General features: G+C 42.5%; 1 protein-coding gene across 4 annotated transcripts in view; it reads right to left on the bottom strand.

Moving 5' to 3' along the window:
• Nucleotides 1-1,112: 1,112 nt before the first annotated feature.
• Nucleotides 1,113-24,803, bottom strand: part of LOC139416367 (intermediate filament family orphan 2-like) — a 34,891-nt gene continuing 11,200 nt past the window's right edge. The window contains exons 2-10 of one of the 4 annotated variants that reach the window (XM_071164906.1): nucleotides 21,451-21,511; nucleotides 19,874-19,972; nucleotides 19,703-19,747; nucleotides 7,280-7,465; nucleotides 6,956-7,122; nucleotides 6,332-6,488; nucleotides 5,281-5,379; nucleotides 4,888-5,024; nucleotides 1,113-4,722 (exon numbers count right to left, since the gene is read on the bottom strand). In XM_071164906.1, the coding sequence (XP_071021007.1) occupies nucleotides 4,617-4,722; nucleotides 4,888-5,024; nucleotides 5,281-5,379; nucleotides 6,332-6,488; nucleotides 6,956-7,122; nucleotides 7,280-7,465; nucleotides 19,703-19,747; nucleotides 19,874-19,972; nucleotides 21,451-21,511 (1,057 nt within the window). In that variant the 3' untranslated portion in view covers nucleotides 1,113-4,616. The remainder of the gene's footprint in view (nucleotides 4,723-4,887; nucleotides 5,025-5,280; nucleotides 5,380-6,331; nucleotides 6,489-6,955; nucleotides 7,123-7,279; nucleotides 7,466-19,702; nucleotides 19,748-19,873; nucleotides 19,973-21,450; nucleotides 21,512-24,803) is intronic. The other 3 variants (XM_071164908.1, XM_071164907.1, XM_071164909.1) reach the window with 3 other exon arrangements.

Below are 24,803 nucleotides of genomic sequence, written 5' to 3'. Positions count from 1 at the left end.
GTTACGGTATTAGCAGGCATAAGCTACGGACAGCGAACAATTGTATCAATGTCAATTTGAATGCACAGAGATAACGTGACAAGATCCTGAGGCCCATTGTCGTGCCATTCATTTGCCGCCATCTCATGTTTCAGCATGATAATGCACAGCCCCATGTCGCAAGGATCTGTACACAATTCCTGGAAGCTGAAAATGTCCCAGTTCTTTGATGGCCTGCACTCACCAGACATGTCACCCATTGAACTTGTTTGGGATGCTCTGGATCGACGTGTACAACAGTGTGTTCCAGTTCCCGCCAATATACAGCAACTTCACACAGCCATTGAAGAGGAGTGGGTTCAACATTCCACAGGCAACATCAACATCAACAGCCCATGCGAAGAAGATGTCACGAGGCAAATGGTCACACCAGATACTGTCTGGTTTTCTGATCCACGCCCCTACCTTTTAAGGTATCTGTGACCAACAGATGCATATCTCTTCCCCAGTCATGTGGGAATACATTTTTTAGAATTGATTGATTTCCTCATATGAACTGTAACTCAGTAAAATATTTGAAATTGTTGCATGCTGTATTTATATATTTGTTACAGTATATCTTTTCTATCTAATATTTCACACAGTGGTGAATGTAACTGTCTGAAATGTGTAGCAACATTCTAGTAATTCAGATTCATTATATTTGTCATCAAGCCAAGAGAAGCACAAATTGAAATCTTACACAGTAGCCTGTCAATTTGCTATCTGTGTAACGACTCTGGTTGGTGGTAGGAAGAGTGGACCAAAGCGCAGCGTGGAACGTGTTCATGATTATTTTATTTCAAAAACACTCAAACAAAATAACAAACGCGCACAGTTCTGTCAGGCCAGAAAACAAGATCCCACAAAACCCAAACGGAAAATGACAACTTATATATGATCCCCAATCAGAGACAGCGATAGACAGCTGCCTGATTGGGAACCACACTCAGGCAAAACAAAGAAATAGAAAACATAGACTTTCCCACCTGAGTCACACCCTGACCTAACCAAACATAGAGAATAATAGGGACCTCTTAAGGTCAGGGCGTGACAATCTGCCCCAAGAGATAACGTTAAAATAAAGATCAGTCTTTTTTATTAAAACAATGTTTATTAAATATATGGTTCAGTCACACAGTAGATTTGCAAGCATCTGCATTTAGCAACATTCTGCACATAAAATACAAATATGAATCTTGCAGCTAGCAAATCCCTGGCACCCATGACTGTTCCCAAAGAAACTAACAGATATATTCAAATACGAATGTCAAAAATCAATTTACACATGATTATCCCTTTATATGATTCAAAATTGCTCTTCCATTTTTGGAGAGCATACAAACTATAATGAAATCTAGACATACAGTACATCAATAACAGGCTGTGTGTATCATGATTCATAAATGTTAGTGCTAAAGTAGCATTTGAACAAAAATAAAACAATGTAATAAGGCAATTCTTATTGATTCTGAGTCCAGCATATCAGTAGCCTGGTCCCAGATGTTTGTTCTGTCTTGCCATCTCCTATGGTTGTTCGAATGCCAAATCGACCATAGGAGTTGGCTTTTCAGCACAAACAGATCTGAGACCAGGCTAGTGTATCAGTAGGCACACGGGTATTATTTAGATGACCATATTTGGTCATATTTACCCTCTGAAAATACTGAGTGACACCATTCCTCAGAGAGAGTGGAGTCATCTGACACACCACGTTGAGGCCAGATGTGCTGAGCGTTGGCACTGGTGCAATGTTTGAAACCGGTTAATTTTCTAACATATTTTCAAACATAACAAGTTAGGAAAAAGGTAAATAGCTTTTAGCTTTGTATTTTGGTCTCTTTGATTCCCTTCCGAAAATGATAGGTGCAAATTTGCACTGGTGCAAATGATAAGTATATCTGGCCCCAAGTCTTCTAGGCTGTCAGATTAACAGACGGATCATAATTTCCCAGCAAAAAAAAACTAACGGAGGTTAGTCCAGAAAAATAAGGCTTGCTTATTGCATAGTACAGTACTTCAACTCAGTTTTACCCCTCCTGTGATGGCTACGTCCAGATATGGGGGAACTTAAATTCTACCAATTCATACAGTACCTGCAAAGGCACTCTGGGCCTTCTTTGTATGCGCATAAGCAATGGCATCTACATTAAGGCAATCTCAGAACGAACCTAAATCTGACTTCAGTGAGTGAAGATTGACGTCGTGTCCAGTACGTGAAATGCATTTTCCCTGTCAACGCGTAGGCCTAGATTCAATCAGATCAAGCTTTAAACGGCGATAGCCAACACCCACATAGCTGATATTTTGCCGGTGTCGGAGGTGTAACTGCGTTGACGCTGTCAAATAGGGGAGCAGCTGCTCTTGTGATCATTGCCACTAAGCCAGAGTTCTGAATGCAAAAATGTAGGCTACAGTTGAAGTCGGAAGTTTACATACACCTTAGCCTTATACATTTAAACTCAGTTTTTCACAATTCCTGACATTTAATCCTAGTATTTGGTAGCATTGCATTGAAATTGTTTAACTTGGGTCAAACGTTTCGGGTAGCCTTCCACAAGTTTCCCACAAAAAGTTGGGTGAATTTTGGCCCATTCCTCCTGACAGAGCTGGTGTAACTGAGTCAGGTTTGTAGGCCTCCTTGCTTGCACACGCTTATTCAGTTCTGCCCACAAATTTTCTACGGGATTGAGGTCAGGGCTTTGTAATGGCCACTCCAATACCTTGACTTTGTTGTCCTTAAGCCATAACTTTGGAAGTATGCTTGGGGTCATTGTCCATTTGGAAGACCCATTTGCAACCAAGCTTTAACTTCCTGACTGATGTCTTGAGATGTTGCTTCAATATATCCACAGAATTTTCCTTCCTCATGTCAATTAGCCATCAGAAGCATCTAAAGCCATGACATCATTTTCTGGAATTTTCCAAGCTTTTAAAGGCACAGTCAACTTTGTGTATGTAAACTTCTGACCCACTGGAATTGTGATATTACAAGTGAATTATAAGTGAAATAATCTGTCTGTAAACAATTGTTGGCAAAATTACTTGTGTCACGCACAAAGTAGATGTCCTAACCGACTTGCAAAAACTATAGTTTTTAATTATTATTATTTGTTTTTTTTTACCCTTTTTTCTCCCCAATTTCGTGGTATCCAATTGTTGTAGTAGCTACTATCTTGTCTCATTGCTACAACTCCCGTTCGGGCTCGGGAGAGACGAAGGCTGAATGCCATGCGTCCTTCGATACACAACCCAACCAGCCGTACTGCTTCTTAACACAGCGCGCATCCAACCCGGAAGCCAGCCGCACCAATGTGTCGGAGGCTACACCGTGCACCTGGCAACCTTGGCTAGCGCGCACTGCGCCCGGCCCGCCACAGGAGTCGCTGGTGCGCGATGAGACAAGGAGATCCCTACCGACCAATCCCTCCCTAACCCGGACGAAGCTAGGCCAGAGTCCCTGGGCGCGAACCCAGGGACTCTGATGGCACAGCTGGCGCTGCAGTACAGCGCCCTTAACCACTGCATTTGTGGAGTGGTTGAAAAACAAGTTTTAATGACTCTAACCTAAGTGTATGTAAACTTCTGACTTCAACTGGATGTAGAAATAATGATGCTCAAATTGAAAATCACTCAACTGAATAATGAGGATTTCTATCAGCCTAATCCAGGTGTAGATTACATCTCACGGTTCAGCGTTCCAACTTGTAAATAACGCTGCATGGAATTTCTGTTCATGCGACTCTCTGCAGCTAATGGCGATGTCTGCTTTAGGTATAGTGCTCGGAGCCGCTTGTGGATTTGACAGTTCTAATGCAGTTCCACCTCAGGCACCGCCAAAACAACTGCTATGCAGATGTCTGCTAGCGTGGATCTGATAGAACCTAGCCCTTATTTTGAATTATAAACCGGGTGGTTCGAGCCCTGAATGCTGATTGTCTGAAAGTCGTGGTATATCAGCCCGTATACCACGGGTATGACAAAACATTTATTTTTACTCTTCTAATTACGTTGGTCACCAGTTTATAATAGCAATAAGGCACCTCGGGGGTTTGTGGTATATGGCCAATATACCACGGCTAAGGGCTGTATCCAGGAACTCCACGTTGTGTCGTGCATAAGAACAGCCCTTAACTGTAATAAATTGGCCATACACCACATCCCCTCGGGCCTTATTGCTTAAATATATCCTATGGACCACTGAATGCTTTGCTAGATCACTAATGGCTGAATATGTCCGGTTTCCTTGATCTTAACATGGTTAGGATGAATACTGGGGTGAATACACAGTAAAATGACCATAGGCGTACAGTAAGTTGAGTGTGTGTGGAGATACTTGTGTTTAGTAGGGGTGACCGCTCTGATCAGTGGTAGGCCAATGAGGATCAGTGAGGAGGAACCAACACTGCACCTTATTGTGGAATACAAGTTCGTCCCTATATGGGTAAACCGGTGAAGCACCAATAGTTTCCACAGGGCTCCTCTTAGATCAACTGGAAACCTGCTGAAGAAAAGGGGGACCACAGCATTGAGGAACAAAGGCATTTCCTCCATCATCTTCCCCGGGTCAGGTGGTGGGGTAGCCAGGGGCCGGAGGGTCAAGGGTCAGCTCCTACTGCCTCTCCGTCCTTCTCCAGCTCCTCCTGGATCTCATCACTGTTCCCTGAGTCGCTGCTCGCTACCGAGCTGAATGATGGAGAGTTCCTGCACCAGAGAGCGGGGAAACAAGGATAGATGTCAGTCATTGATATCTGTGTGATTATGCCTACTGTGTAGCAAGGCCTTTGTCAAGACACGTCTCAGTGGAACAATGCACATTGCATTGAAATGTCATTGTTTGCCATGAGTGGAGAAAGAGGTGTTTCTGACCTGCCGGTGCCACCTGAGCCCTTGATGAGTCTCCTGCAGGTCTCCATCTGCACATCCAGGCCTCTCTTCATAGAACACATCTCCATGTACTCCTGTAGGTGACGGTTCATATCACTCTTAGCTGTAGCCAACTCATACTGAGGAGAGAGCGAGAATCCAAGATGTGGGAGAGAGGAAGAGTCAAAAGGAGAGTAAGATAGGTGAACGATGTAAGAGAGTAAGAGCAAAAGAGTGGGAGGAGATGTGAGAGGGTGGGTCAGAGAGGGAGATTGAAAAGAGAAAGTGGCGCAGAGATTGAGGGGCAAAGACCCTCTGCAGTAATAATTGATGACTAACACACAGGAGAGTGAGTTGCACACATGAACCTTGACCTCTCTTCTCTTGGTCTCTTACCTCTATTTGACCCATGGTCTCCTGGTACTCCTTCTCTCGGTTCTGGAAAAGCATCTCGGTCTCGTCGATCAGGCTGCCCAAACTGCCATCCTGAGAGGCCTAACAATCCCCAACAGACCCATGTAAACTATGTGTACTGTAGCAACGTTCAAAGTGCAGTGGTAGACTTTACTTTGCAGCTTGGAGACACCGTTATCGACAATAAACACTTTCATAAAGTTTACATTCGTACAGTTGTAAAATGGATAGATAAGGTAGATAAACATCCCACTGGGCACAGACGTCAGTTCAATGTCAAGTTTTGATTTACATTTTTGTTGAGTTGTCAACTAACATTAATTCAACGTGAAATGAGCAAAACATTTCACCATCTCAGGTTGAAGTTGGGTTAGAACAAAAAATAATTCCCTTACGTTGATGACTTTTTTTCAAACCCAATCAGTTTCCCACGTTGATTCAACACCATCGCATTGAGTTTTTTGTTTGAAATGACGTGGAAACAACGTTGACTCAATCAGCTTTTGCCCAGTGGGATCGGTCGAACACACAATTTAGCAATACACACACCAACACACAATTAGGCAAACAATCAATTCAAATAAATAACGACACAATTGTATTTTTGACATATATTCCTTAACAGTTTCTGAGGCCACTCAGATGAAATGTCTTACAGTACAAGGAAGGGCATGAGGCAGGTAGCCTAGTGGTTAGAGCATTGTGCTAGTAACCAAAAGGTTGCTCGATCGAAAACCCGAGCTGACAAGGTAAAAAATCTGTCATTTTGCTCCTGAACAAGGCAGTTAACCCACTGTTCCTAGGCCATCATTGTAAATAAGAATTTGTTCTTAACTGACTTGCCTAGTTAAATAAAGTTTTTGTTTTTAAATGAGGAAATACAGAGGGAAGGCCTAAAAAAAATCCTCGACAGAGACATACAGGTAACTGACAAAATAAAGCAATTTGAGTCATTTGGCAGTTACCTGTATCTGACATATTAGAAAAGTTCCCAGACACTGCTTTTGGATGAGCAGTAAGGGGCAGCACTAACCTGCCCAGGGCCCTCCCCCTGTCCTTCTGCTGCAGCAGCACTGGCTGCAGCACAGGGGGTGTTGTAGTTGGCAAAGTCCTCCCAGAGGAGCAGTGTCTCCTCATTCTCCTCCCAAGTTAGGCTGTCACAGTCGTCATCAAAGTCAAACGTCTCTCTCCTGGTGACAAAGGAATTATCATCTGAGCAAGTTCTGCAAACAAGAAAGGGAGGGAGAAGTGGGATAGAGGGAGGGACAGAGAGAAAGAGTGGAGACACGGAGGTGGAAAGGGAGGGGAGAAAAGAAAGAAGACAAAAAAGAAAGGAGGAAAACCAAAACCAAACGGAAAGGCGTGCACATTTTAAAAGGGACGGCAAATGAAGAGGACAGGGAAGAGAGAAAACAACAGAGACAGTGACTGACAGAGATGAAAACATCACAAAGTAATAAAGCACACATGAAACTGACTATGCGACGCTATCTAACGCTACAGACGACAGTGGGGATTGAATTCACAGATTGATATCATACGACTCAAACAACACAGTTAGTTGGATGACATATCGACTCTAGTCGTTCAGCTGGCACTCATTAGCAATTGAGGCTAAACAAGATACATAACACAGGTCAAAGGTTCGGCCACTCACAACTGATTGAGCATGCGTTTCATCTCGTCTGTGATGTTGAGTGACTCTACGACCTGCTCCTTCTCTTCCTCTTCATCCTCCTCTCCACCACCAGACTCACTTTCAATCTCAGGACTCCTCTCCTCGTAGACAGCCTTACGCTCTTTCCTCCTGCAAGATGCAGCCCCCTGTGAAACCACACACCACACACTAGTCAGCTGTGTGTGAACGAGAGTGAAAATGTGTGTGTGTGTGGAAAAAACATTTCATGGACATTTGTGTCCTATTTTCCACATGGAATGAGCCCTTTACACAAGGGGTACATATGAAAAGCTATCCAGTTACTTTGCTCTCTGGGGGTGCTCTGGAGGGGCTCATGTGTGGGCTCATGTTGAACATCTTGCTCATGTCTTCTGAGTTGCGTTGCTGAGCCACGTCACAAAGCTTGGCCGTGATGTCAATGCGTCTGCAGATGTCCATGTCCACCTTCATGGCCTTCTTCTGGATCGCAGTGTCCAAGTCCGACATTTCCTACAATAAATATTACATTGGTTATGATGATCAGAGAATATTATACCCATGAGCTGTGTCACCGTCTACTATTTGCCCAATACTGCAAGTAAGAGTGTACAGTTTTCGGAGGCAGGACCTCAACACATCATCCCATTTTTTTAGTTAATCTCATAGTATCTCGAGGCAGTGACTTGCAGTTTAAAAGTAATAAACTCACTTAAAGGGGAAGTTTAAGAATTTTTTGGGGAGTGATTCCATACATTGAAACTAGTTAGGCAGAGTTTGCCTCCTCCCTCTCTCTCCCTGCATTCTACTACTGGAAAAAGTTGAACAACTTATCAACGATAGCCTAAAGTTAGTTCTGAAAAGTGAAAATCCGAAGAGATGGCAGCAAGAGCAAGCTGGTGTTCGGTCCCTGGCTGCACTTTATATAAGAACTATAATAAATATCACTGTTTTCCGTTGACAGATGCAGAAGTAGAGATAAAAACAAGTAAATAAGATGTAAACACTCCTACAGCCGATCTTGCTAATTTACGTGTCTGTAGTAAGCACTTAATCGACAATGACTGCAAAAGAGATATACAATCGTAAACAAAACACCAAAACTCAAAAAGACACAGCTGTTCATTCTGTATACCCATGGAATGGATCTCGTGTCATGCCAAAAAAACAGAAGAGCGTTTGAGAAGGGAAAGCACCAAAGCGAGTGTGCAGAGCAGACTGGTCTCATAAACTAGACAGTAACAGTAAACGTAAATCAGGGACACTCAAATTAGTATGATATACTGTAGTTATGTTTGATATGGTTATATAAATCAGAGGGGTTACTTAAGGCAAAAATAAAAGGAGGGTGGTTGGTCGGGGTGGATGTGTTGGTGTATGATGTGAACGTCTAGCAACCTACATATCATATGACTTGCAATTTGTAACATATATGAAATGGTTGATGGACATCCACAAATGAATACATACCATACAAAACGTAACATATCATAACTAAATGGGGTGTCTCGGATTTACATACAGAATAACAAGAAATGTTGTGCGGAGGTATATAGTCTAATCAATGCAGTTTGAGTTGATCTTATTGTGTTGTAACCATTGCACCATATCATGTAGACATTTAATTGAATTTAAATTGAACCTTTATTTAACCATAGCCTAGGCGCTCTACCGGTTAGCATATGTGCCTTGTCTTTATGACAATGGGGTTGAGGAGATTATAGACAGTAATTGTGTCATTTTACATTGTAACAGACATTAATTGTGTGATCTCACATTGCAGAATAAAAATGAAAGGTGTTGTTGCATTTTAATTACTTATGATCAGGTCTAGTCGCTTTTATTCATAATCATAATCTCCAGTGTCTGATGTGTTGGTTAGCCATGGTTTATTTGCATGAGAACATTTCATGCTTTAACAACTTTCTTGCCTTGCAAGAAATACATGGCCCCAGGAACCACCTGGGGTAGGCCTATTTGGCCGCATGTAGTCTGGTCTATTGTGTATTTGTAACCCCCACCTCTACTGTCGATAGTGGTCATGAGTATCATAACAATTTAATTACTTTTAGCCCCATGGACACAAAACATTTTTATTACAGATTATAAACGTGGTATCACATTATACTTGTGTGTTACTGTTAGAGACTATCTGACTTGATCCCGTGTTAATCTATTTATAATTATATAATTAGCCTAGCAGTAGTAATTATCATGTTATGGTTGAGATGGAATGATCTATGTGCATTATATTTGTAGCGGTAGTAATTATTGTGTTATGGGTTAGATGGAATGATCTATGTGCATTAAATTTGTAGCGGTAGTAATTATTGTGTTATGGGTTAGATGGAATGATCTATGTGCATTGTATTTGGGCAGAGGGAAAGGGGCCCTGTCTCTTGAGGCCAAGAATGATTCCACGAGGGTTGAATAGTAGCCATGTGTCTGGAGTTAGTGCTGATAGATCATAATTACTAATCTATAACACTTTCTTATATCTTTACTGTTTTATTTCATTATATACTCTTGGTGTGAATGTACCCTTTTTATATATTCTTAGAGATTGAAATTAGTGCTAGGTTTAAGCTCTTTGTGTATGAGAAGTGTAATTATCTAGTGGTCTTCAGTGGACTGTAGGAATGTGTACTTCCAATAACTCAAGGCCTCTCCTGACTGACAAGAAGACCCGTGAAAGGCACGGAGGCATACGAAAGCTCTGGGACACGATAAGACCAACAGGAGGAACAGACTCAGTTCTTGCCCAGCAACAGAGATTGATTGTTTAACACAGAAATACAACAAGGTCACTCCGCCTAATCGGAAGGTATAAATATATGTGCTTGTGTGACCTGTAGGGGTGGTTTTGCAGCTGTAACACCCAGTGTTGTGAATAAATCAAGCTTGAGTTTTTCTTGTACCAGCAATTAGAATCCAACAGTTAGGATGGAAGTTTTTCTTTGTCAATACATATAACAATAGTAATTTAGCATATAACCCATACGATATCAACTGTCAATAGCTTTCACGTTTAGAATTGTATGTATCAGGAACTCCCATTGTGTCACAAATAACTGTGAGGTCAATTTCCCCAACTCACTCGGCAGGTTCTGGGCTCAATGGATTGGTCTTCAAAGGACCCCAAAGAACTTCAAGCTCCTCTGGCACCCATGTGAGTTGATGTTGTCGACTGGAAATGTTCACACTTTTTCCCAATGTCTGATGTGTTGGCTAGCTATGGCTTATTTGCGTGACAAACTTTCAGGCAACTGTATAGCCTTACGTGGAATACCTGGCCCGAGGAACCACCTGTGGTATATGGTCAAATCAAATCAAATTTGATTTGATTGTCCATAGTCTGTCTATTGTGTATTTGTAAGCCCCACCTCACATCGTCAATAGGGGCTACGGGTATAATTACTTTTTAGCAGTATGGCCATATGTTTTACAGGTTAGTAGTGTGGACATTTTTATTTGTCAATACACATAACGATAATAATTTGGCATATAACCCATACTATATCAACTATTAATCCCTGTCACATTTCCTTTTGTATATAAATACTGTATGAACTGACAGAATGCTAATGTTGCATTACATTTGTTTTATGAAACACTGCATCAACAAGTCAAAGCTCCGGGCCTTCCACCCAGCCGGGGCCTGATATCTTTCAGGCATCCTGGTCCCCTACCCATCTCTTAAAGCTCTGGACCTTCTACCCATGTGTCCCCTACCACTAAGAAGACCAGGCAGGAGATAACCAGCTCTGTATTTGGCACTTGGCATTGCATTATGAAAACATGCATTTCACATTTGATTCAAATGGGTGACAGTAAAGCTGCTTTAAATTTGTCATAATCTTCTCTCGGCATCTTGAGTCCATGGGCTTTGCAACTGTGTCCAGAGTTTCAGATTCACCAGAAAGGATCCAAGAGTCTTCGGTAAGTATCCTAGGACAATTGACATATTTTCTATGATTCCATATTTGCAAAGTCTTATTCAGTATGTGCTGTTATAATTTCTGAGCTCTTAAGGCCATATTGGATTATTGTATTTCTAAGGAGGATCAGGGAAATGCATCCAGCTACAGCAGCCTCCTTCACCTCGTCCTGCGCAACATCCACGATCTCCACCTTCCCAGCTGGACACAAGCTTTAGCTTCCCTGATTACAAGGACCAGGGCTCTGACGACATACTGTACCTCCAACATCCACCAAATCAAGTCTGGAGTCTTGAGTTCGACTCAACCACATCTTAAACAAACCGTGATCAGTGGACCCAACGGAAGTATACTGTGCATGGAGTCCAAGATCATGGATCTCATTAAGCTTATCCAAAAGTGTTGGTCTGCCATAATCAACACCAGCAAAATATTAAAAGGAAGACAAATCGAGATCAACTGGCAGAGCGCATCAAAGGATGTATGGGGAGTTGGGAATCTTGCCCGAATGTTTGAAGGATGTCACAGGCTAATGTAGTTGCACCGTCTTCAGTGCTTTTCACTGGTGACACTTTCACAGACATAAATTACTAGGCTGAACTATGTCCAATACAGTTCCCTTCACAAACAACATACTTTTTAGTCCTCTTACTTCCTACCCGTCACAACCCAGGATTACAGACAGACCGAAGCAGGAAAATATCATTTCCACTATGGTTCAGGATGGAAATGAAGGCAAAGCTGTGCACATCTGTGGTGATGGAAGGAAGGACAGCCCTGGCTGGCTACTCCGCTAAATTTACGACATATAGGTAATTGAAATTATAACCAGATCATAATAAATCATATTCATATCATAATCAATATTTTTTTAAGGGACATTTTAGTTCTGTATAGCACATAGCGTATGAAACAATGGGTTCTCTACTTGACATGAAAATCATTAATTCCTTCATTTATACAGCTTCATGGATGACAAGACCAAGAAAGTAATTCAAGCTAATGTGATTTCGGTAGGTCCATTCATTGCAGTTATTGCTTCCAGTATAGTCAATGTGAATGGCCAAATGTTAATGGTATTTCAAATCTGTTTTTGTATGCCTCTTATTTTTTGTATTTTCCAAAACAAGTCACTGAAGCCACCAGGTCAATTTCAAGGACTGAACAGCATACTGACAGTGGGTGTACCTGTAGCGTTTATAACTACTCTTGTTCACCAGGGCTGGCACAGTTATCGTATAATCGTGTAACAGACACTTATGGACAATAAACGTGAACTCAAAAATATGATCGTCTTAATACATATTCATTTTAGGAGAAGGGGGAATTCAACTTCATATTCAAGTAGATATAGTTTACCCAATAGCAGTTTTCAATTTTAACATGAAGTGGGTCAAATTGGTATTCATTTTACAGGTAGAACTGCATCGTTGGGAGGAGAAGCTGTGTTGTATTCATTACGTTTGTCATAGCTATTTTTCAGAGATGCATTACAAGGCTCAAAACATTTTTCAACAAAAATGACAATTATGACAATAACCGTGGCCATCTGCATGGCAATTAATCGCTACCCAAAATGTCATAATCGTCACAGCCTACCTTCCACCATCAATAAGAAAAAGACTGCCAGAAGAACACCCAACATGAGCTGGATTTGCTGGCATGTTTCAAAGGGTAAGTTTATAACTATTCCACCAACAGCAGAGATGTCCTTCACTGTCATGTTTGCGTTTTTTAAATTTTAGGTAAAATGTTGACATTTCCTCTAATAGGCTTGACAAAGAAACTTCTGGCAGAGTCAAAGAAAGGCGACAAAGTGCTAAAATGCGCAGAAGGATGAATATTACATATCATGTATGGATATCTATTGAAATTATATATATTTTTCCAGAAATATGGATCCATAAATGATCAAGTAATGACTACAGATATGATACACTTCTGAAAGTATGTGGATTTGTTCATGCCTATGTATAAAGGCATAGATATGTCAGCATGTTGATACATACCCTTTCCTGGGTTAAATTATTCTACAAATATGTAAGGGGGTGCAAGTGTATCAGGGACGTGTCTTGAAGGGATCTCACCTCAGATATCTCCCTGGACTCATACCGTAACAGGGAGATTTTTGAGGTCCGGATTGGATGCATGTAGAAACTGTCCCCATTAAGGAGAATGTCCTAGCTCCATATATGAAATGAAGGACATGCGTATCTGGAGCATGTCTACTCCTTAGATCTAAGAAAATGGCAGATATCCGGAAATATATCGATGAAGATATCCTCTGCTATTGACCCTTTTCGCCCAGTGTCCTAATAAGTAGCTTACCTGTCCTTATACTACAAATATGCATTGCGATTAATTGGCTGAATCACACAAAATAATAATTCTGTCCCGACTGATGTAATTCTATACATAGGGAAAAGCCTATTACATGAAGTGGTAACTTATTTGTTCCTGTTTACACACTATATTTCAAAGGCATTAAAATGCATATGGCGATCCATCCAAAGCCCCATTTGCGGCACGCACAGTTGGGACGGAAAATGGAGTGCAGTCCAGCTGCTCTCATGCAGACCTGTCAGAGGACAAGCAGAGAGAGAAAAGGTGTGTCTCCAGAACATCTGAGGTCTACAAAACGTTGACTGCCGTTGCACTGGACAATAGACTGGACAAGAACTTGGAGCCAATGTGCCAGTTCAAACACACTGGTATGTAAAACTTTAATCATTTCCATGACAGCTCGTACATCTGCAGTGCTTTTTAGAACATATATGAGATTGGAAAGTCCTGCTACTGTATAACTGTCATGCTGTTTAATAAACAGTAATAGGTAGACATTTTTGACTTGAAAGGTGATTTGTAGTTCACTGAACTACTAGAGCTTGAGTCATACCACAGTTCCACAGTTCCATGCTTAAGGACACCCAGAAGCGACTTTTCGTCCCCTCTCCGTAGTCACAAAAACCAAGCTGGCCATGATGGACCACGATGAAAATGTGGGCAGGGAACAAGATACAGTACAACTTCCACAGGTACTTGAAAAACTTGAATGAATGTTTTTATCATGCATGTACATCACACTTTGAAAAATATATATATATTTATTTTTTTACCCCCTTTTCTCCCCAATTTCGTGGTATCCAATTGTTAGTAATTACTATCTTGTCTCATCGCTACAACTCCCGTACGGGCTCAGGAGAGACGAAGGTCGAGAGCCATGCGTCCTCCAAAACACAACCCAACCAAGCCGCACTACTTCTTAACACAGGGCGCATCCAACCCGGAAGCCAGCCGCACCAATGTGTCGGAGGAAACACCGTGCACCTGGCAACCTTGGTTATCGTGTACTGCGCCTGGTCCGCCACAGGAGTCGCTGGTGCGCGATGAGACATGGACACGACCAAACCCTCCCTCCCTAAGGCCAATTGTGCGTCGCCCCACGGACCTCCCCGGTCGCGGCCGGCTGCGCCACCAGAATCTCTGGTGGCACAGCTAGCGCTGCAGTGCCCTAGACCACTGCACCACCCGGGAGGCCCTTGTACATCACACTTTGAAGACAATTATGTCTAGCATGCTATAAAGTACCACCTTCCCTGCTACAACATAAGCTACCTGTATTTTGTGAAACACAAAAAGTATAATTTAGAATATGTGTGTACCATGTAAGCATGTATAACGGCACTCCACATTAATTGTGTAGGTGAGAAACGCTTCAAGGCTGTGTTCCCGAAACAGTCCAAGCAGTGGGTGGCCCGAAAAATGTATGAATCAAAACAGTTCCAGTCCAGGAAGAAACTGGTTGACCAGGTACTGGAGCAACGACAGGATCGAACGGTGGTTTACAGGCATCCTTCATCCCACCTGCTCAAGCCTAACGTTCCAGCCAACATTGTATGTGGCTACTTCTTCGTTCTGGAGTGATTCTCTTTCTCAGGTCTCTCTTCTGTGGCAAAGACTTTTGGGATGCACATACTGTACAATAGTCGCTAACATTATGTTGTAACATTGTTGTTTTGTTTTTTAGAACCAAAAGTTTTCCCTTTTCTTTTGGACATTTTTTATGACTCAAAATAACATTACAATACTTGCTTTATTGGTCCATTTGCATGGATATTCTTTATTTATGCAGTCAAAGTACAGTTGAAGTCTGAAGTTTACATACACCATAGCCAAATCAATTTTAACTCAGGTTTTCACAATTACTGACATTTAATCTGAGTACAAATTCCCTGTCTTTATTTATTTGAAGAATGTGAAATGTCAGAATAATAGTAGAGATAATTATTTATTTCAGCTTTTATTTACTTCATCACATTCGCAGTGGGTCAGAAGTTTACACTCAATTAGCATTTGGTAGAATTTCCTTAAAATTGTTTCTCTTGGGTCAAATGTTTTGGGTAGCCTTCCACAAGCTTCCCACAATAAGTTGGGTGAATTTTGGCCCATTCCTCCTGACAGAGCTGGTGTAACTGACAGTTCTGCCCACAAATGTTCTATGGGATTGAGGTCAGGGCCTTGTGATGGCCACTCCAATACCTTGATTTTGTTGTCCTTAAGCCTTTTTGCCACAACATTGGAAGTATGCTTGGGGTCACTGTCCATTTGGAAGATCAATTTGCGACCAAGCTTTAACATCCTAGCTGATGCCTTGAGATGTTGCTTCAATATATCCACGTAATTTTCCTTCCTCATGAAGCCATCTATTTTGTGAAGTGCACCAGTCCCTCCTGCAGCAAAGCACCCCCACAACATGATGCTGCCACCTCCATGCTTCACGGTTGGGATGGTGTTCTTCGGCTTGCAAGCTTCCCCCTTTTTCCTTCAAACATAACGATGGTCATTATGGCCAAACAGTTCTATTTTTGTCTCACCAGACCCGAGGACATTTCTCCAAAAAGTACGATCTTTGTCCTCATGTGCAGTTGAAAGCAGTAGTATGGCTTTTTTTATGGCGGTTTTGGAGCAGTGGCTTCTTCCTTGCTGAGCGGCCTTTCAGGTTATATCGATATAGGACTCTTTTTACTGTGGATATAGATACTTTTCTACCTGTTTCCTCCAGCATCGTCACAAGGTCCTTTGCTGTTGCTTTGGGATTGATTTGCACTTTTCGCACCAGAAGTACATTCATCTCTAGGAGACAGAACTTGTCTCCTTCCTGAGCGATATGACGGCTGCGTGGTCCCAAGGCGTTTATACTTGCGCACTATTGTTTGCACAGATGAACGTGGTACCTTCAGGCGTTTGGAAATTGCTCCCAAGGATGAACCAGACTTGTGGAGGTCTACAATTTTTTTCTGAGGTCTTGGCTGATTTCTTTTGATTTTCCCATGATGTCAAGCAAAGAGGCACTGAGTTTGAAGGTTGACCTTGAAATACAGCCACAGGTACACCTCCAATTGACTCAAATGATGCCAATTAGCCTATCAGAAGCTTCTAAAGCCATGACATAATTTTCTGGAATTTCCCAAGCTGTTTAAAGGCACAGTCAACTTTGTGTATGTGAACTTCTGACCCACTAGAATTGTGATACAGTGAAAAAATCTGTCTGTCAACAATTGTTGGAAAAATTACTTGTGTCATGCACAAAGTAGATGTCCTAACCAACTTGCCAAAACTATAGTTTGTTTAACAGGAACTTTGTGGGGTGGTTGAAAAATGAATTTTAATGATTCCAACCTAAGTGTATGTAAACTTTCGTCTTCAACTGTACTTAACCTGACACACATCACAGGCTGGGAGTAGCACAAACCATTAACTTCAACTGTTTACAAGCCCTGGGAGTCTTTCACTTCCCAAAAACCAGTGTAGACCCCATAGGGTGGCGGATATTTAGTGCGGATGGCATTTACCACGCAGGATGGGAGAGGAATCCAGACTCCTGGACCCAGTGTCTCGCCACGGAGGACCCATTCCAAAACGATGCGGTAGAAGACCAGTCTGAACTGCCTGGAATAACAATTATAAATCAAAGGACAAAGTGGATTTGAGAATCTGGAGCAGTAGCCATGTACTCATAACATTTTATTTCTTGACAATATGAAAACAGGTTCTTATTTTCTGTTCGTAGTTGTTGCTGTTATTTCAAGTTCAAATATGTAGGCCTATATTTCCTATATCTTACTCAAATAGCATTGTGATAATGTGAAAAAATATCAAGACAGTGTTTGGGCTAATATAAAAACATATACCCACAACGGTCATTGAGCGTTATGATAAGCGATATTTCAATAAAGTAAAGTTCAGCTACTTACTTGTTGGATAACTGTCCTTGTGGCCCAGCCGGAACGGAGTTGCGTCTCCAATTTCTTTTTGGGATACTGAAAAATGTTTCCAGGCACCAGAGTTGATGTGGACAGCAAAATCCCTGTGGTTGCGAAAGCAAACTAACTGCTCCTCATCATCAAATTCTCTGCAGCATAAGCATTCATCAACATTGAAGCACAGTTACCACAACTGCACCACCAATCTGCGTTCATCCTGAGAGAGGCTGGGGCTGTGGTCCTGCTGCTGCGGCCTCGGTGGCAAGAGCGACAGCGGCCATGTGAAGCTCAATTTTCCTCAATTCTTTGTCAGAAAACTCAGGCTCAAATAAATAGGGTTCGACGACACCATCAACGCCCCTCTCTGTAGTTTGATTAATGACACGCGAGTATTTCGTCATCAGACATGTTTGTAGGTTGTTGTTTACTTCGCATACCTAATCTGTAATTTTTATGTAAAGGTATTTCCTCACAAGAGTGCACATGCACAGTTGTTACCTATCTCTGGTGTTGTTGCAGTCGGCCACATAAAATAATTATATAAAATCATCTAAATTGTTTTAGTTGGAAAAGTACACATTTCCTGACCGATAGTACTTTTGATTTAAAAAAAATCTCACTAGGACGTAAGCTTTCAATAAAACAAAGAATTTGTCTACTGACAACAGAGCAGCGCTAGTAGTACAACTTTCCAGTTCTAGACTGCAGGGAGAGAGAAGGGGAGAAGGCAAACTACACCTAACTACACAAACAAAAACATGCAACATGCAACAATTTCAAAGGTTTTACTGAGTTACAGTTCATATAAGTACAAACAAACAAATTCATTAGGCCCTAATAAATGGATTTGACATGACTGGGAATACAGATATGCATCTGTTGGTCACAGAAACCTTTAAAAAAGGTAGGTGCATGGACCAGAAAACCAGTCAGTATCTGGTGTAGACACCATTTGCCTCATGCAGCGTGACATATCTCCTTTGCATAGGGTTGATCAGGCTGTTGGTTTTGGCTGTGGAATGTTGTCCCACTCCTCTTCAATGGCTTTGCAAAGTTGCTGGATATTGGTGGGAACTGGAACACGCTGTCGTCCACGTCAATCCAGAGCATCGCAAACATGCTCAATGGGTGACATGTCTGACGAGTATGCAGGCCATGGAAGAACTGGGACATTTTCAGCTTCCAGGAATTGTGTACAGATCCATGCAACATGGGGCTGTGCATTGTCATGCTGAAACATGAGGTGATGGTGGCGGATGAATGGCACGACAACGGGCCTCAGGGTCTCGTCATGGTATCTCTGTGCATTAAGATTGTAATCGGTAAAATGCAATTGTGGTTGTTGTCCGTAGCTTATGCGTGCCCATACCATAAACCCCACCACCACCAGGGGGCACTTTGTTCACAACGTTGACATCAACAAACCACTCGCCCATACAACACCAAACATGCTGCCTGCCATCTGCCCGGTACAGTTGAAACCTGGATTCTCTAGTGTGCCCGTGGCCATCGTAGGTGAGCATTTACCCACTGACCTCGGTTACGACGCCAAACTGCAGTCAGGTCAAGACCCTGCTTAGGATGATGAGCACGCAGATGAGCTTCCCTGAGATGGTTCCTGACAGTTTGTGCAGAAAATATTAGGTTGTGCAAACCCACAATTTCATCAGCTGTTCGGGTGGCTGGTCTCAGACGATCCCGCAGCTTCTTGATATGCCATATCTGTCAGGTGGATGGATTATCTTGGCAAATGAGAAGTGCTCACTAACAGAAATTTGTGCACAAAATTGGAGATAAATAAGCGTTTTGTGCTAAGGAAAATTTCTGGGATCTTTTATTTCAGCTCATGAAACCAACACTTTACATGTTGCGTTTATATTTTTGTTCAGTATAGTTTCAATGTATGGAATCACATAGGTAATGTTGGATTTAAGGTAAACTTCCCCTTTAACAGACAGTGCCATTTTTTTAAACAAAGAACAAATTAACTTGAAAGGGTTCAAAAGTGACTGGGAAGGGCCAAAGTGTGGTTGCGTGTGAAACAGTAGTCGGGCCGGGTTTTGGCTAATCTGTGAACGTAGCTACTCCAGACCACAGACTGGGCGAGTCCGGAGCCCAGCTGGAGTTCATTAGAAAGCAGGCCAAAACCACAGAGCCTCAAAGAACAGGCGGAGGCTGTGTGAGGCAAGCCATAGGGGTTTCTCATCTCACTCCTACTCTGCCTGTCTGTCTGTCCGCCCGGCCACCCATCCGTTCGTCTGCCTGCCTGTGCCTGCCTGCTGTTCGTCTGCCTGCCTCTAACCAATTCCAAAGGAATTTCTTAGCCTCAGGCTTCAAGGGAGACTGTCCATGTGTGGTATGACAAAAATGTGTGGTGAGCATTCTGACTGCCAGGCTGTACATATCACCGACAGGAGAGAGTGGTAGCATGCATCAGCTGCAGAAGAGGTGGGTGGATGGATGAATAGATTTACGTTGGGCGGGTGGCAATAAATGGGTGTGATTTTAAAAACAAAGTATAAATAGTGTCAAAAAGCTTTGCAACTTACAGTAAGTTGAACCAGTCCGCACAATTTAAAGTTGGTTGGGTGTTTCTAGTTTAAATGGAGCACACAAAACTACTAAGTGATTACTATTTACTTAACCTTTTACCATGACATGTCTGTGTAAATACCAGGAGAATAAGGGACTGTTGAAGAAAGCCTGGGTGTCATACTTACATTGTCAGTCATGAGGCTCTTGAAGACCACCAGCTCTGTCTTGAGTCTCTCCACCTTCTCAGTGAGCTGCCCCTGAACCATTTCAGACTCCTGGGCACTCTGGAGAGGGCAGACCGTGGAACAGACAGCCACGTCACACTCTACAACTAATCTATTGACATACCATGGCTCAATACAATTTACACACATTTACGAATAACCATGCGTAAGGCATGTGCTTAGAAAATGTGTCCTAAAACACCTTACAAAAAAACATAAGTTCAACTCCTATTATAAGAGCACCCCTTTCTGCATAACATGTTTGAAAAGTCATTTAATTACTCTACCCTCCACTCATTTGATGCATCACAACAACAACATTCCAAAGTGGATTGAGTCTTGGGTTCTGGGCCAAGAGCTCCAATAAAAGTAATCTGGAATGCAGCTAGCAGGAACAGTTGAGGCATAGTTAGTCAGGGAGAGTCAGTGATCTTGGCTGTTTTTTGGGGGGTAATGTGATCTCGGTCTTTGGGGGGGGGGGGGTTTAAAACACATTAACACACCACTGTTCCCACTGACTAACATATACACAGGGGGACTAAAGCATGTGAAGTCCCCACCAATATCTGTTTTCTATCATGAACTTTTCCATTCTGTTCTGTAGAACAGCGTACAGACACACAGCACATTGCAATACGTCAGAGGCATCCGGAGATATGTTATCGCAACTGCTGAATAGGGAGCTTACTGGCAATCATGCAAAATACACACAAACATGACACAGAGGCTGAGCTTGCATCCCAATAACCTGTATGTGTATACTTATTCACTTGCCCTCATGGTTGTCCCTTAATGAAAGCTAGAATCCTTTATTAAAACAATACCAAAGCAGCCACCCTGCCTCTGTTTTGGTAAAAAGCTGAGGGATGGGCCTAGAGAAATATAACCACTCATAGCTAGAGACCATTCATACATAGAGCTATGGATGTAAGAACTGACCATCCATGAAATCAAAATGACAGATGTTATGTTTTGAGGCTATACAGTCTTTGTTTATATTTCTATTGTTTACAACAGAGTAAAACAAGCTTATATTTGGGGTTCTGATGGGGTACGAACTAGGCTCATGAGGCATTTATAAGTTATATTCGTCAAGAATCAATGAGGATACACTGAGTGTACAAAACATTATGAACACCTGCTCTTTCCATGACACAAACTGACCAGGTGAATCCAGGTGAAAGCTAGGATCCCTTATTGACGTCACTTGTTAAATCCAATTCAATCAGTTTAGATGAAGGAAAGGAGATAGGTTAAAGAAGGATTTTTAAGCCTTGAGCCAAATGAGGGGGGGGGGGGGGGGGGGGTGCAACTCAATATTAGGAAGGTGTTCTTAATGTTTTGTACCCTGTGTATACTAATAGCAACTAAGGATTCTAGCTTTAATGGCCAATGACATTTGAACTTCGGATTTAAAAGGAAAATTACCATTCTAAGAAATATGTTGAAATCTCCCTCTTGCCCATGCCTGGAGAAGTATTGGGATGCGGTGAAGGAGTATGGTACGGGTGTGATGATTTAAAATGGCGAGCTCTCACCTCCTGTAGTGTCTCCACCATGGCCTCCATCTGCTGGCGCTTAGACAGCTCCTCCTCCCATCTGGAACACATCACACACACACACACGGTTTGGTCAGTGCAGTCCCAGGGTCAGCCCTGTATAAATCCTAACACAGATAATTTGAGCAGACACCCCTGTAGCCTGTTTACTCACAATCGCCCTAGTAGCGCAAGAAATCAACTAACCATGTGAAATCATCAACCTGGAAGCCAGAAAGTCTTTCCTACTCATTCAGCCATTTTCTTTGTTCTCTGTTGTCCACTAAATGCATGGTGGACAGTGATACAATGTCAGGGAAGTCTGTAACTGTCCACAGCTTTGTTGCTATGTAGTAAACACTGTGCTTTCTTCTGTCTAGTCTTGCTGTTCAATGGAGAGTCGCCTTGGCTGAGGCTCAACAGACCATGTGGAATGACTGGGTTCGAACTCAGGTCTCCGGCGCAACACAAGACCGTGTTAGCTTGATGAGCTAAAACCTAGGCATTAGCACTGGGAGTTTCAGGTCTCTGGCAAGGTTCCTCATCACACAGGCGCGGTTGCCTTCTTCTCACCGAGTCACGGAAACAATGTGACCAACTTTAAGACAAATGCTCAAGTCATGATGAATTATTACACTGTATCAGTCATACGTCAAAAAGGTATCGACGAGGTAACTTGTCTAGGTTATGTACATCTGCTTTAATAGCAGTGCAATAAGCCTGGTACGGACAGTGATGACAGCAGCTTATGTAGACTTAGAGAGAGAGATAGGTCACACCGGAAGGTTACTAAGCAAATACCATTGGACTGTTCTCTTTGCAATAACTATTTACCATCCCGTAGGCAAACATTACTTACAGCGACTGGGAGAATAAAAGTGAAAAGGGGGTGGGTCGTAAAGACAAGATAGCCATACTTTATTTTGCTCAGTTACAATGTCAGCCATTCAATGTTCCCAAACACGTTATTTCACTGTATCATCAAACGGCCTATTGTCAATATGGTCCTCGTTCTTTAGCGTGTCATTTAAGTGTGTCGAGTGTTTCAACGTAATGCCTTCATCAGGTTGTCACAGATGTCACATGCTAGACAATTATCCTTGTCGTCTCCGAGAAACAGAAAACAGTGGCTCTCTTTCGAGGAACGCTACAAAGTGGACAAGGAAAAGAGCATGATCTCACTGTCAACACTATGCACTCAGTGGCCGCCTATCACTTTGAAGCATCAGGAGACGGGGTATTTTAAGAGAATACATTGATTCGTGTGCCTGTGTGTGGTAGGTAAGCGATGCATGTAAAGATAGCTGAGATATGACGAACATAGGCTGCCACTGCCACATATGCCAACGACTCAGGGATAGCCAAGAATCGCCCGTTGATTCAGTTACACGAGTGCGTTGTTTTGGCCTAACATGCATTTCAGATGGTCTCTCTCTCTCTTTTTCTGCCATTTACACCGTTAGGCTACTCTATGGCCAAGCCATAATTCTAGATCAGTAGGCTTGTCTCCTTTAGTACACAGACTTTTATCAGTTGAAGAACTCCTTGTTCTTCTGGAGAGCAGATCAGTGGAGAGATGGCTGTTGACTCTGTAAATATACAGTCAAACTGTGACTGAGATTCTCCCCTGTGGGTCCCCATGCTTGTGAACAAAATGAAAAAACCTTGAGGCAAAATGTGTAAGATATTCTGTAGCTCATCCAAAAACACCAAGGCTGTTTTTAACGTGTCAACATGGATCTGCTTGCTTATACTACGTATATATATGCCAATTAGCACACACTTTTATCCAAAGCTTACAGTCATGCGTGCATACATTTTATGTCTGGGTGGCCCTAGCAGGAATCAAACCCACCCTGGCGTCACAAGCTCCATGCTCTACTGCCTGAGCTACACGTCCACCATGCTAGTTTGTTTAACAAAGGTCATTTGACTTCAATGGTACCGTTTTATATACACTATTTATACAAAATTACGTGGACCCCCCCTTTAACTTATTGGATTCGCCTATTTCAGCCACACCCGTTGCTGACAGGTGTATAAAATCGAGCACACAGCCATGCAATCTCCATAGACAAAACCATGGGTATAGAATGGCTTTACAGAAGAGCTCAGTGACTTTCAACTTGTCCACCTTTCCAACAAGTCAGTTTGTCAAATTTCTGCCCTGCTAGAGCTGCCCTGGTCAACTGTAAGTGCTGTTATTGTGAAGCGGAAACATCTACGAGCAACAACGGCTCAGCCGCGAAGTGGTAGGCCACACAAGCTCACAGAATGGGACCACCGAGTGCTGAACACTCCCTACCGAGTTCCAAACTGCCTCTGGAAGCAACGTCAGCACAATAACTGTTCGTTGGGAGCATTATGAAATGGGTTTCCATGGCTGAGCAGCCGCACAGAAGCCTAAAATCACCATGTGCAATGCCAAGCGTCGGCAGGAGTGGTAAAGCACGCTTCACCCTCTGGCAGTCCGACGGAAGAATCTGGGTTTGGCGGATGCCAGGAGAACACTACCTACCCGAACGCATAGTGCCAACTGTAAAGTTTGGTGGAGGAGGAATAATGGTCTGGGGCCGTGTTTCATGGTTCGGGCTAGGCCCCTTAGTTCCCGTGAAGGGAAATGTTAACGCTACAGCATATAATAGCATTCTAGACGCTTCTGTGCTTCCAACTTTGTGGCAACAGTTTGGGGAAGTCCCTTTCCTGTTTCAGTATGACAATGCTCCCGTGCATAAAGCGAGATCTATACAGAAATGGTTTGTCGAGATCTGTGTGGAATAACTTGACTTGCACAGAGCCCTGACCTCAGCCTAATCAAACACCTTTGGGATGAATTGGAACTCCGACTGTGAACCAGGCCTAATTGCTCGACCTTACTAATGCTCTTGTGGCTGAATGGAAGCAAATCCGCACAGCAATGTTCCAACATCTAGTGGAAAAACTTCCCAGAAGAGTGAAGGCTGTTATAGCAGCAAAGCAAACCAACTCCATATTAATGTCCATCATTTTGGAATGAGATGTTCAATGTTGTTGATCATGTAGTGAATAATCTTCAAAGAAAAATGTTACTGAAAACACAAAATTAAGCATATCGTCTTCTTTTCGATCTGCAAAGTTGCCTTTGGTGTAGGGGACCTTTTTTGAATGTGTGCCATCATATTGTTTAACTACTGCCACCCACTCAGTAAACTAGCTAGGTCAAAACTGTAGTTCAAAAAGTTTAAAGCGCCTGCATAAGCGTAGCTGATTATACAGTATATATGACAATCGGAAACATTCATTTTCAAAGTACATGGAACGTGATATCAAACATTCCACAGATGGTAAATTCCTAACACATCTATATTTGATGA

This window comes from Oncorhynchus clarkii, chromosome 9 (assembly GCF_045791955.1).
Source record: "Oncorhynchus clarkii lewisi isolate Uvic-CL-2024 chromosome 9, UVic_Ocla_1.0, whole genome shotgun sequence".
NCBI lineage: Eukaryota > Metazoa > Chordata > Actinopteri > Salmoniformes > Salmonidae > Oncorhynchus > Oncorhynchus clarkii.
This window is presented reverse-complemented; position numbering and strand designations above follow the sequence as displayed.